Below are 13,491 nucleotides of genomic sequence, written 5' to 3' on the forward strand. Positions count from 1 at the left end.
ACTGTGCTGGAGGTGAAAATGGAAAATTGTATACAGAAAGGATGCTAAGGGGTGGAAAACTTAAGTAAGGAACTAGTATTTTAAGGGACAAGAGAATTTGAGCAGTTTCTTTAAAAGGACCAACAAATCCCAAAACATCAGCCTTTAAATAAGTAAGATGAGTGAGTTCTTAGTTACCTACCATATGAATTGTTTCCAGTTAGACAATAATAGAAATAGATGTTTTCCAGATTACTTTTATAGAGCTTTAAATATCTGGAGAAGATGTTTGGATACTTTGCACATTGAACCCAAATAAACCTCAAATTATGGATACATTCCTTCACTATTTGTATGTATTTATATTTTCTTTTTTTTTTTTTTAAGAGAAAGAGAGAGAGAGAGAGAGAGAGAATTTTTAATATTTAGTTTTTAGTTTTCGGCAGACACAACATCTTTGTATGTGGTGCTGAGGATCGAACCCTGGCCGCACGTATATCAGGCAAACACGCTACCGCTTGAGCCACATCCCCAGCCCCTGTATTTATATTTTCTTGTCTTTATAAATTGAGGGAAGATGTAAGTTTGTTTTTGGGTATTGAGGTAACAGCCTATTTGGAAAATCACAAGGTTTTCTTTAAAAGTTAAAATGCAGCCAGTCCTGTCTGTCGTATTGTTAGTGAGCTTCAGAGTGGATCATTTAAAGCATGTTGGTAGAGTGCTTTTCATGTTACAGAGTGAGTTTTACTTTAATTTTAATAGTAGTCTTTTGAAGAAGTAGGGAAGTAATTCCCACTTTATGAGTAAAGTTATACTAACAGAGACATTGACTTGAGTTCACACAGGTAGTAAATAATTGGCTTGGAGTAGAGCCCCAGAACTTTATTGCAGGCTGGTATTCTTAATCCCTCCCATCTTCAGTACCCCAGTCCCTTGCTGTTTTAATTTCTCTTACCACTGTAGGACATCAGACTATTGTTTTTGGCAATAGTAGTCATTGCTCCATTCTCTCAGATGGTAATTTTGAGAAAGGAATTTGCACATGGTCTTGTATCTTGACGGGAATACATTCTGAGAAATGTGTAAACTTGCCTCTCCCATTTGTCTATACTAACTCCACATTCTATTTAGGCATTTCAGTTATCTGAAACACAGTCAAGGTTCCCACTGATAATTCTAGACTTAAGAAAAGTGAAGATAGTTCTTATAACAGCTATGGACCAATGTCTCTTGCCCTTTATTTGCAGTAGAGCAACCTGTGCTATAAATTTACCCTGTCTCATAGGGTGATTCCATAATATTGAGATGTTTGGCACCTTAGCCTATAGATGACATGTATTTGCATTAAATTCACTCTCAATAATGAGAAAGTTGACCAAATGATTAAAAGCAGAATTTAAGAGTAATTTTTAATTGGGTATAGATACTGTATTTCAGGAAGTATCTATGGGAGATATCTTTTTTACAATGTATGTTGATAATCATGATCCTGCATAGTTGAGAAAAGGTTAAATTACATTCAAAATATTACGTATAATAAGGCAGGAGAGTGTCTAAAGTTCTTTTAAAAGATGATTTTTAGTTCTCAATATATATATTTTGTATTTGATACTCCAAGGGATAAGCTTCAATTACCTGGAAATTGACCTGTATGTAGATTAAATTTTCTTTTCAGTACAAGAGGTGTACAATAGGATGATAAAGAGTTCATTTCTCACACCTCTCAACTGAAACAAATTTGCTTTGAAAATAATTTTAGGGAACTACTTTAGAAATTATAGTAGTACTGATGTGCATCAGTCAGCAGTAGTGCAGAATCTGAGTGCCACTGAATGCTAATTTAAACACCTTTAATCTTTCTTTAATTAAAAGGAATTTGTACATTAATTCCATCCCCATAATTCATGGCATACCCTAAAGAACATTATGTATAAAATAAAATAGATTTAAGGCTATCAGAAGACGAAGATTAATTTGACAACTGGCTTCAGCTAAGATTTATAGAAGAAATATGGTAGTGATCTCATATGAAAGCTGAAGACTTAAAGGATTAAATTAGCTTTTTAGAAATTTTTATTCATTATAACTTAATAAACCCTTTTCTTTTCCTAGAGGAAAGGTGCTTTGTAAATCTTTTGAATAGCACTCTTTGAAATTTTTCCATCGTAGACCATATGCAATCAGGTCCAGTAGAATAGTACTCTTTTGCACTTTGTTGAATTCAGATTAGATTTCCATTTTGTCTTAATTGATTTAGACTTTATATTTGTAATAGATTTCACTGTGTTAGTGCCAGGTAAGAAAATTCTGATGTTAACAATTTAGTCTTCCTTAAAGTATGCATTATTTTAGAAACCATCTTCATAAATTTGTAGAAGTGCTCACATTTAGATATCTTGTCATATGCCATTTTTTCTAGCTCTTATTTGTAAATGTCTTGGTAACTCTATTGTCTGCTACTGTAATAATTGAATGTCTTCCATGGGAACCTAGATATCTTTTTATGCTCATGTGAGTACTGCATACTTTGTCACAGAGGACAATGTAGACCCAATGAATTTATAATAGGATGTGTGGAAAGGCATAGCAGTAGACAATAGGGTATAGACTCATAGCAAATTTAGCTTCATCTATTTTCATAAAGAGATCTGAAGGCCTTTTTGTGTTACATGTTTTTTATTTTTTATTTTTGGTACCGGGTATTGAACTCAGGGGCACTCAACCACTGAGCTACATCCCTGCCCTGTTTTGTGTATTTATTTAGGCAGGGTTTCGCTGAATTGCTTAACTCTTGATCCTCCTGCCTCAACCTCCCGAGCCGCTGTGATTACAGGCATGTACTATTGTGCCTGGCTTGTATTACATGTTTGATCTGAGTTTTCTGAAGAGATTTTGGTTTACCTGCTTTCTGGGGTCATTTTTAAAGTTTTCCTCCAAAACAATGATACATAATTGTGTATCATCTCTAGCAGAATTACCCACTCCTCCTTTTAATTATAGACTTATGGGCTTCGGGTATGGGAAAATTTTGGTGAATAAAAATGTAACCTTTGGATCTGCACATTAAAGACTATATTTTCTGCAGATGTCCCAAGCCACCAACCAAGAAGTCTCCATTTAATTTTAACAAATGTACAAAAGCTTCCAAAGTTGAATATCCCTTTGTTGGTTCAAGAATTGGTGTCTGAAATTGAATTGTAAAAGAAGGAAATTAAGGGGTTTATAGCATGGAATAAAAAGAAACTTGCTATATTCAGATGAAAAGCAAACCCAACACTTTTGTTTGTTTTAAAGTGAGGAATCTGAATTCTTATCTTACCAATTTTTCTTTTAATCAAGTATTGTAATTAGTGTCGTGGTTGAGAAATTATAATAGCTTTAAGAGAAAGGTTAGAGTGACAATTTAACTACAAAAATATTGATTGGGTTTAATCCGTTTGCTAGTATTGTCTGGGTAAAGAGTAACAAGAAAAGAGAAGGATGTGGATATGATATTTTTAAAAGTTTTTTTTTTGTTTGTTTTGTGTGTGTGTGAGAGAGATTGTGTGTGTGTGTGTGTGTGTGTGTGTGTGTGTGTGTGTGTGTGAGAGAGAGAGAGAGAGATTCAGAGATTCCTTTTGAATTACCAGTGGTCTGCTTGCTAAAGCTGTTGGACCCTTTTCTATTTTATTTTACTTATTTGTAGTAATTGGGCATTGTTGACCACTGTGGCCTTTCAACATTCTTACCTGGATTTTTGCAGCATTATTCTTCCTTAATTTTTTCCCCTTGCCTTCCTCACTGTTCTTATTTAAATATACCTTTGAATAAGTGTTCTTACATTTAATCTTCCTCTGGTTTCTTCTTTACCTCCTTTTCTCAAGATGCTGTTGCACCTTATTTTTATTATCCACTCTTTATAGGGATACCTTCACTAAAATGCATTCTCCAAGATACATATGTGCTTGACATCTCAATATAAAACAACTTATATTTCTCACATGAATGCTTCTTCATCCCCACCCCCCTGTGTGTGTGTGTGTGTGTGTGTGTGTCCGTGTCCGTCCGTCCGTCCGCGCGCGCATGCGCGTGCTCGGGGTTGAACCCAGGGCCTTGTGCACCTTACCAACTGAGCTGTATCTCCAGCCCCCTGTTTATTTTCTTTTTTCATGAAAAGAAATACCTGCCAGTTTTTTAATCCAAAGGGAATACATAATTTTCAGTAAAATGGTGGTGAAGTGCATGCGCACACACACACACAGTTACATAAAGCATAGGTTTTTCAGAGATAATATTATTTTCTTCTTCTTAGGCTATGTGCAAGGAATGAGTGACTTACTTTCTCCTCTTTTGTATGTGATGGAAAATGAAGTGGATGCCTTTTGGTGCTTTGCCTCTTACATGGACCAAATGGTAAGAGCAGGGATTTTTCCCTTAAATGAAACTCATTTTGAAAAATTTAGTTTTATAACTAAAAATGAAGGTACATGCATAACATTGTTGGTGGGACTGTAAATTAGCATAACCACTCTGGAAAGTAGTATGGAGATTCCTCTAAAAATTAGGAATGGAACCACCATTTGACCCAGCTATTCTGCTCCTCAGTGTATAAACCAAGGATCTAAAATCGGCATACTGTAGGGATGCAGCCACATCAGTGTTTATAGTGGACAATTCACAATAGCCAGACTATGGAACCAACCTAGGTGCCCTTCAACAGATGAATGGATAAAGAAAACGTGGTATACATACACAATGCAATAATGCTCAGCCATGAACAAGAATGAAATCATGTCATTCGCTGGTAAATGAATGGAACGAGCGACTATAATGCTAAGTGAAATCCTAAGACTCAGAAAGTCAGAGGCTGAATGTTTTCTCTGATTTGCAGAAGCTAGTGTAAGATTAGGGGAAAGGAGAGAGAGGGAGACGGAGGTGAGGATGGGGAGAGAATTCCATCAAAATAAAAGAAAGATCAGAGGAGTAGAAGAAGGTGATTGAGGGGAAGCAGAAGGAGTGGAATAAGGGAAAACTAGGGGAAAGAATCTGACCTAACTTTCCAATATACTATAGTGATTCTCACCATTATGTATATTTACAAGATATTAATTTGAAAATACAATAAATAGAAAGATCTGTAGAGTAGAAGAAAGGGGGTAGGGGGAGGGTAAGTACTGGGGACTTAATTGGAGCAAATTATATTCCATGCATTTATAATTATGTCAAAATGAATCTTAATGTTTAACTATTATGAACCAATAAAAATTTAGTTATTTATTCTTATTATATGACTGATTTTTATATTTAGCCAACTATGATGGAGCTTAAAAAATTAATCCATTGTATTTTCCCTCTTTAATAACCTTTTAAAATATTTGGAAATACTGGTGTTGTTTTTAATATAAAAAGTAGAAAATATCTTACTGATATCTTACTAATATCAGTAAGTGCTTATGTTCTTCAGAAGAGCCATGAGTCATTATAGAATATTGATGAAATAGATGAAGTACTTGAACTCTTTCTTCATCAGTTTTGGGCTAAAGTTTAGCCATGCCAAGTAATATCCTAACCTTTTGTGAACATTTTGGATTTTGTCATAGTGACTGAATTTTCTCCACGTGTTTTAACTATTTGTAAGTCTGACACTCTTAGCAATTGTTGTTTTCCCAGAAGTCTATGATTATTAGAATTCAACTATGTCTATATAGACACTTTAGTTTAAAAAATAAAAAGAATTTATTGTCAGCAGTTTATCTAGGAGAGTAGTAGAGAGAATATTAACAGATAAAATAGAAAAGTCTTCTCAAGCAATCTGTTAGAACAAAGGCAGAAAGAGTTACGAGTAGATAAAGGCATATGAAATCCGAAGACCTGACTACATACATAGGTCACTGTATTTTTTCAAAATAAAATTAATAAATTTGATGCTGGCTCTTTTACGTCAGATGTTGAAATGACTTGTTTCAAAGGGGATAAAGTACTTTGAATCGATAATCATTTAAAATATTTCTGAAATGTAGAATTTAACTCAGAGCTTCTGGGGTACAAATGTGAAATTTGAAAGTTGTACTCTTGTTTTCTTCTACCCTTTTCGTTTGATGATTTTTTTTTCTTTTAGTATTTTTCACTTTTGTCTATTTCAAGTCTCTTGTTTGTAGTTTGAAAACTAATCCTCACTTTTCTTAGTTCTTTTCCAAATAATATATTTGATAAGATTGTTTAGTTTTAAAATGATCTTTTACTGTTAAATTAATAAATTTTTAAATTAGTCCTTTGCCAAAAATTAATATTTTTGGATTATTTTAGAATAATTATCAATTGTAATAATCTGGTGATATAATTTGCCTTCCTTATCTTTTTGATTGATTGATTTGCCTACCTTCTTAGTTCTAATTACTCTCAAGTGCTCTAGAAACCTGAGGCATTTGTTCTAAAGGTCTGTACAACTGATACTAATTACATAACAGCTCTTGTCTGCTTTCTTTGTGTTTTTCTTGTTTATTTTCTTTTCACTAGAGTTAGTATGTTCCTTGATAAAGGAATCATGTTTTTGTTTTATTTGTAGCTTACCAAAATTTTCTTAATGCCCAATCTGAGGTAATTGAACAGATTTTTGTAGAATAAACATGAATCTTTAAACCTCTTCTTATAGTAGGTATATATCTTCCTAAATTAACATCAATGTACTGTATTTAGCTTCTTACTATAATAGTTTTCAATTAAATGAAACCAGTATTAGTATGTTCAAATATATTGACATATAATGTCATACAGTGCATGTATACATACCCAAGAAGTAGTTAATTTTCTAAAATGAGTTCATTTTCTAAAATGAAGTTAATTTTATTTCATGTGGTAATTTGAAGGAATACTTAATGATGGAAATAATCTGGTAAATGTTTATTTCCCAAATATATGTTCCTTTCACCAAGCCTTTTATGTTGTGAAAAAATAAATGTGTCAGTGTGCTGCTGCTGTTCCTACAATTCTTTTTTATCTAAATCAAATGAATAGGGGAGAAAATAATCCTTAGTTTAAGACCAAGGATTTTTTTCTCTTTCCTCCCTTTGTAGTGTTGCTTTAGCTTTTGAATTAGTTGTATATTTTTTAACATACCTGCATGGTAGAAGTCGAACTTTTGTCCTTAGACATCATGCTTTAGTTATCAGTGGTTATGTAGTATAAAATGTTATTAAAATATTAATTGTGTGGTAACAGTTATTTCCTTTTGAAGCATCAAAATTTTGAAGAACAAATGCAAGGCATGAAGACCCAGTTAATTCAGCTGAGTACCTTACTACGATTATTGGACAGTGGATTTTGCAGTTACTTAGGTAAGTTTAGTGAATCAGAACTATACACGGCAAATTGTAGGATAATACAATTTTGATATATACAAAAAAAAAAAAAAGTGAAGAACTCTTTAAAAGATGTAAATGCTCATTGCTATTGCTTGAGTTCTGAGGAATGAAAATATAAGAATAAGCTATCTTTATAAATATCTTTATAAATATAACTATCTTTATAAATCTTAAAACATTTTGTTCATAAAATGAATTAAATTTGAATTGTTTACTTGAATTGATAGAAGGCAATTAAATAATATAGGGGTTCTAGTCACCTAAAATGCAGAGAAAAATTTCAGTTTGAGAAAGGTCCCTCGGTTTTGACATAACTAGTATAAGAATAATTCATATATGTGTTTTTTCTTCTGTATAGAATCGCAGGACTCTGGATACCTGTATTTTTGCTTCAGATGGCTTTTAATTAGATTTAAAAGGGAATTTAGTTTTCTGGATATTCTTCGATTATGGGAGGTAAGTTCTGAAATTATTATGCAAGTGTAATATTTATAATGGAAAGATTCAGTTTATTCTGTAGAGTATAAATGGATTGTCATAGCCCAAGTGAAATTTTTAAGGTACTTACCTTCCAAAATTCTTGTAAGTTTGTAGTCTGTCCTTAAAAATTAATGACCTCAAACCTAATATATGGTCTTTTGGAACTTCTTTCTTAAAATCACAATTACTATGAGATTTGAGGCCAAGAGGTATACCAGAAAGTTCCCTAGACCATTTGCTATTTATATTCTTTCTTTGGGATACTCGAATTTATGTGAGCCTCTGTCACATTCTGGTATAGGTTTGTTTAGCATTCAAATTGATGAGCCAGTCAGTTGAGTTGGCACTTAAACTTAGTTTGTGATCTGTGGTGTTAGGAGGGGAGTGGCATGTGTTTTGCTCTTTAAAAGAAATGTAAGTTACAGCACAATGGCAAGAATAACATAACTAACATTCCACATTCCAAATTTAATATATATAAATATTTTTTTATGTTTACTACTAGTGAACCCTTTCTTATCTTTCAAGAAAAAAAAATCAAAGCCAGTTAGTCTTTTTCACCATCCCAGTTCCTTTTCCCTCCTGACACTCTAGAAGAAATTCATTATCATAGTTTTGGACTACATCCTTTTATTCCATTTTGCACCTCTGGCAGATCTTGATAAAAAAAGAAACAAAAAACCCCTTTAATTCTCAACTGTCTGTTAATAACAAATCAGTCTACTTTTTAATACAATATTGGTAAAATGACTGATTGTTGCCTTTATACAAATGAAGGGATGACCAAAATTTTCCCAAGGAAATAATCCATTTGAATAATAAACTTACAGTGGAACTCCAGTGTCCTCTAAGACTTTTACAACTGGAAATTGATTCCAGTTACCATTAGAGAAGGCAGTGTGTAATGGAAGGATTATTGTTTTGTACTTGTTAGATCTGTTCTGAAATTGGACGTAAAACTCATAGGTTCTTTGATAAAATCATGTTTAAATGTGTATCAGTTTTGTTAAACTAGAATCTCAATTTCTTAAAAGGATGAATTAATATTTATTACCGCAAAGCTAGAATAACTCCTCAATCTGTGTTTATCAAATAAATTGGAACTTTTAATCGAAACTTTGAGGTTAATTTTATTGTAATTGAACTTTGGAAAATTGGAATTAGTTTGAAAATGATTTACTTCTTTTGAAAGAAGTAAACATATTTCAGGTATGCACTAATAATGTTGTTTGTATGAGCCTTTTTGTCTCTCCAGGAAAGATATTATTAGGTACAGCAATTAGGTACATTAACAAGGTCTTAAATCTGAGGGCATTACCTATATTCAGGGAAAAGTTTAACTACTGATCAAATATTCTATGTTTGGGTAAAAATTTTGGATAATTTATTTAGTTTTTATCATAGCTGGAGGATACTCTGAATTATATAATATGATATAAAGCTTTATAAATTTGGAATGTAGAGCTACCTATGTATGTTTTTCATCCTATATACTGTATAATTAAATCTTTTTTTAAAATTCAGCACATGTGAGGCACTGGGTTCCATCCTCAGCACCACATAAAAATACATAAATAGACATAATAACTATTTACTTATTTATCTACAACTAAAAATAAGTAAGAAACTGAAGGTTCAGAAAAATACTGAAAGTTCGTCTAACCCTGATATCATAAACTTAACCCCACAGCTATGGCTTCTTAATAACACTTATCATATTGGTAAAGTTCAATGATTTGCATATGGTAGTTATCCACAGATCCAAAATTAGAATACATCCAACATTAGTCTTGATACTAGTTCCTTTATAGTTAATTAATTACTTTGTAAGACTTCTTCACTTCCTCATTCACTAGCTAGAAAAATAGTAGGCTGTTCCAACTAGACAATTTCATTGCTTTCAAGTTCAACATTGTATTTGTGAGAAAAATATTTTAGAATTGATATGACTTACTAAATAATTCTTCTATTTTTTTATAGGTAATATGGACTGAATTGCCATGTAAAAATTTCCATCTTCTTCTCTGTTGTGCTATTTTGGAATCAGAAAAGCAGCAAATAATGGAAAAACATTATGGCTTCAATGAAATACTTAAGGTAGTATTCCTTTAATCTAGATTTTATTGTTTTGGCTTTTTCCTCTATTTGGTGTTCCTGATATGAAGAACATATTCTTGCAATGTTATTGAATCCCTTGAGTACTTAAATTTTATTGGTAACACTTTGACTGGTTTTCTGAGAATGATGGTTCACCATATACATATTGACCAGTTATTTTTACTTGGCCAATGAGGAAGAAAAGGAAAATGCAACGAATGCTCTTTTATGTAGTTTAGTTTTTGAAAAAAATAATGCTTTTGCTTATTAACTTTGAGCTAGCAGACTTGAGACAACTGCTAGATTTAATGTTCCATAAGCTTATTAGCTTTAAACCTTAAAATAATCTGATGAAAGATATATTGGATTTCCTGTGTATTTGTAGTCTGTGACTATTTCTTAAGTTTTATTTGCAGTGCAATATAACTGGTAATAAGTTGTTTGTATAGTAAAATGTAATGGTTTCAGTTTTGATTATCATTTATTTTATTGGTATTTTTAGCATATCAATGAATTGTCCATGAAAATTGATGTGGAAGATATACTGTGCAAGGCAGAAGCAATTTCTCTACAGATGGTAAAATGCAAGGTATAAATACAATGTTTCAAATGATTGCAAGGCTTTTATTCTTTTCTCTTTTTGACGGGATCAAGAAAGATTTTTCTTCTTAGAAGTAAAATAAGTGACAGTTTTAGCAGGATAAGAGAAGGCACAGAGAATTGAACAGCTTTCTTTTTTTAATATTTATTTTTTAGTTGTAGTTGGACACAATACCTTTATTTTATTTATTTATACGTGGTACTGAGGATTGAACCCAGTGCCTTGCACGTGCCAGGCTGAGCCATAACCCCAGTCCGAACAGCTTTTTGTTTAGTATCATAGATTTATAGCACTTAATTGAAAACAAATGGCTACTTATATCAGAGAGGAAACATTTAATAATAAGGCCAAGTGGAAAAAGTAATGAAAATATTTCTACTACAGCTAAAGAGGATATAGAATTAAAGCAATGATACATTATTGAATTAATGAATACAGAATAAGGAACTATTATTAAATGTGTAATGCCCCAAAATAAAAAGATTCTAATAAAAAATAATTAAATGAGTACTAGTCTGTCATTGCATTTGTATCAACCAAGCTCTTTAATTATTTGTAAAAACAAGATAAATTTGATGTATTATCTGAATTAAAACCAAATCAATGTATATTTTAATATATATATTTAGTTGTGAATGGACACAATACCTTTATTTATTTTTTTGTGGTGCTGAGGATTGAAACCAGTGCCTGACATGTGCTAGGCAAGTACTCTTCCACTGAGCTACAACCCCAGTTCGTTTGATATAGCTTGGCTTGGCTTTTATATTTTTATAAGAATTTGTGTTCAGTACATGTACTTATACTTAGTTCAGCTCAAACATTTGATAGCTGTTCTGTTTCAAAACATGTTGATTAGATATTTCTTCCATTGTTTACTGAGATTATATAAAAAATATTATTATAAAAAAGAGAAAGAGATAAATACCAAATACTAGAAAACTATATTTGTAGTTGTGCTTGGATGGAGTGGAGAGTGACTAATTTGGAAACTGCTTGGGAATGACTCATAAAATAAAAATAAATGGCTAGAATTTTGTTTGGAATGGAGAATCAAGGTGTGAGGATATATGACATTTACAATGTCAGAACAAATCTTCAGATTCTGGACTCAGAGTAGTCTTAATATAAGTGTTACTTCATGATTATTTTTCCTTAGTAGCAAATGTGGTTTTGTGTTTGATTTTTTTTTCATATGCAGGAATTGCCACGAGCAGTTTGTGAGATCCTGGGACTTGAGAACAGTGAAGTTACAACACCAGATTCAGATACTGGTGAAGATGAGAATGTTGGCATGACTCATCCTTCATCTACGTTTCATAGTAACACCTTGCCCACCCTTGCTGCTAGTGGAGCCAGAGATGACAGTCCAACACACATATCAGTGCCCCCAAATGTCAGCAGATTAACACCTGCATGATCATTTGTCTTGCTATTTTTTTTTTTTTTTTTTTAAAGACACTTAGTTGCAACTCCTTTTTAAGTACTTGAAAGGTGGACATTTAAAATCTTGGTATTGATCATGCTTTAAGGTTTATGGACAGAAAGTGTACTGATGTTCTTGCATTAAAGCTTTACAAAGTTTTAAACTAATTATTTTTGTAGTTACTTCTACCAAATAGCCTTTCCTTTTCAAAAACATTCCTTAATATTTTTATAGCCAAGTACATTTTATTTTCTTGCTGATGAACTGGAATTGGATAAATATTACAAGTAGATGAGTTGGAAATTATGCACTTTGAAAAACATTCAATTTGTTTACTCTTTAAGTTTAGTGGGTTTCGAATTTGATTAAATTAAATGTTGAGCCTTTATATAGCATTCTGAGCTGAGAAGTAGACTGTTACCCAGTGATGAAATTTAAAAAATAAATTTGTTTTTTTTCTATTGTTTACAACAATACTCAGCTTAAATATTTATGCTGGTTGATTGTGATTTAAATTGGATTTTTCATCAATGCAATTTAATGTGTAGATAAAAAAACTATTCAACCATTATAAGTGGATTGGCAGTATATTTTTTACATTGAACTTTTCTTCACTTGTACATAAAGACTAAATGTAAGTACTATTTATGAGTATAAAAAAGGATAGGCATATTTTCTTTAACTGAATAAACTTGACTATTGATTTATATAACCTGATTCAACAAAATTAATACATGGCTTCAATATGAGATCTTTTTCAAAACTATTTTCTTAACATTTATTTCGTGAGAGTACATTCAATCCTGTACTTGGTATAATTTTAAAATTAATTGCTTGTAACCTCACTTTACTAATAATGTTTATTATCTTTCCTAACAATGCATTAACTGATTAATCAGGTCTTTAAATTTTTATAAAATGCTTTTTGCAAAAAGCTTATGTCAAAAATTTCAAGATACTATCATGAGTCTCAAAATAATACTTTTTTGTATATGAATGAAGCTGTTGTTTTTACCATGCAGTATTGCATGATTTTAAGTTATGTGGAATAAACATAACTGTTCCGTTTTAATTGTAATTTGTTAACTCCTGTACATATCATTAAAATAAATTTGAAGTTGAATTAGTGTTTTCAGTTACATTACATTTAGAAATAGTCTGCTAGTTTTTCGTCAGAATAATTAAAAAAAAAATCCAAGATAGACTTTAGTACATCTCATATTTTTATGTTATTGAAATAGTCATTTGAACTGTGGAAGTGGTAAAGAAATGTGACTCCTTATAAGTGAAAACATTTTTCATAAGCATGAAAATGGGCATAGTGTTGCCTTGAATAATCTAATTATTTGACTGAGTAAAGCAACTTACTATAATTGATGTCAATAGTTTTAAGGTAAAAGTTGTGTAGTTGTAAAATGGTCCAGTAGATAGCTGCTCCCCCATTCCCAGAAACTTAGGGAACCAAATAAACTTTTTTTTTAGTTGAGTATTAACTGACAATCATGAACTTTTAGAAACCTTAGATTTTAGTTTTTAATATCATGTGTGTTATCTTTCATCAGTTAATA

At 31.6% G+C, this 13,491-nt stretch overlaps 1 protein-coding gene across 2 annotated transcripts in view; it reads left to right on the forward strand.

The window, feature by feature from the left end:
- Tbc1d15 (TBC1 domain family member 15) overlaps positions 1-11,949 on the forward strand; it is a 61,748-nt gene extending 49,799 nt beyond the window's left edge. Inside the window, exons 12-17 of one of the 2 annotated variants that reach the window (XM_076853117.1) lie at positions 4,271-4,371; positions 7,193-7,292; positions 7,678-7,775; positions 9,780-9,896; positions 10,399-10,485; positions 11,699-11,949. In XM_076853117.1, coding sequence (XP_076709232.1) covers positions 4,271-4,371; positions 7,193-7,292; positions 7,678-7,775; positions 9,780-9,896; positions 10,399-10,485; positions 11,699-11,917 — 722 coding nt within the window. In that variant the 3' untranslated portion in view covers positions 11,918-11,949. The remainder of the gene's footprint in view (positions 1-4,270; positions 4,372-7,192; positions 7,293-7,677; positions 7,776-9,779; positions 9,897-10,398; positions 10,486-11,698) is intronic. The other variant, XM_076853118.1, reaches the window with a different exon arrangement.
- The last annotated feature ends 1,542 nt before the right edge of the window (positions 11,950-13,491 follow it).

The sequence above is a fragment of the Callospermophilus lateralis genome, chromosome 4 (assembly GCF_048772815.1).
Source record: "Callospermophilus lateralis isolate mCalLat2 chromosome 4, mCalLat2.hap1, whole genome shotgun sequence".
Classification (NCBI taxonomy): domain Eukaryota; kingdom Metazoa; phylum Chordata; class Mammalia; order Rodentia; family Sciuridae; genus Callospermophilus; species Callospermophilus lateralis.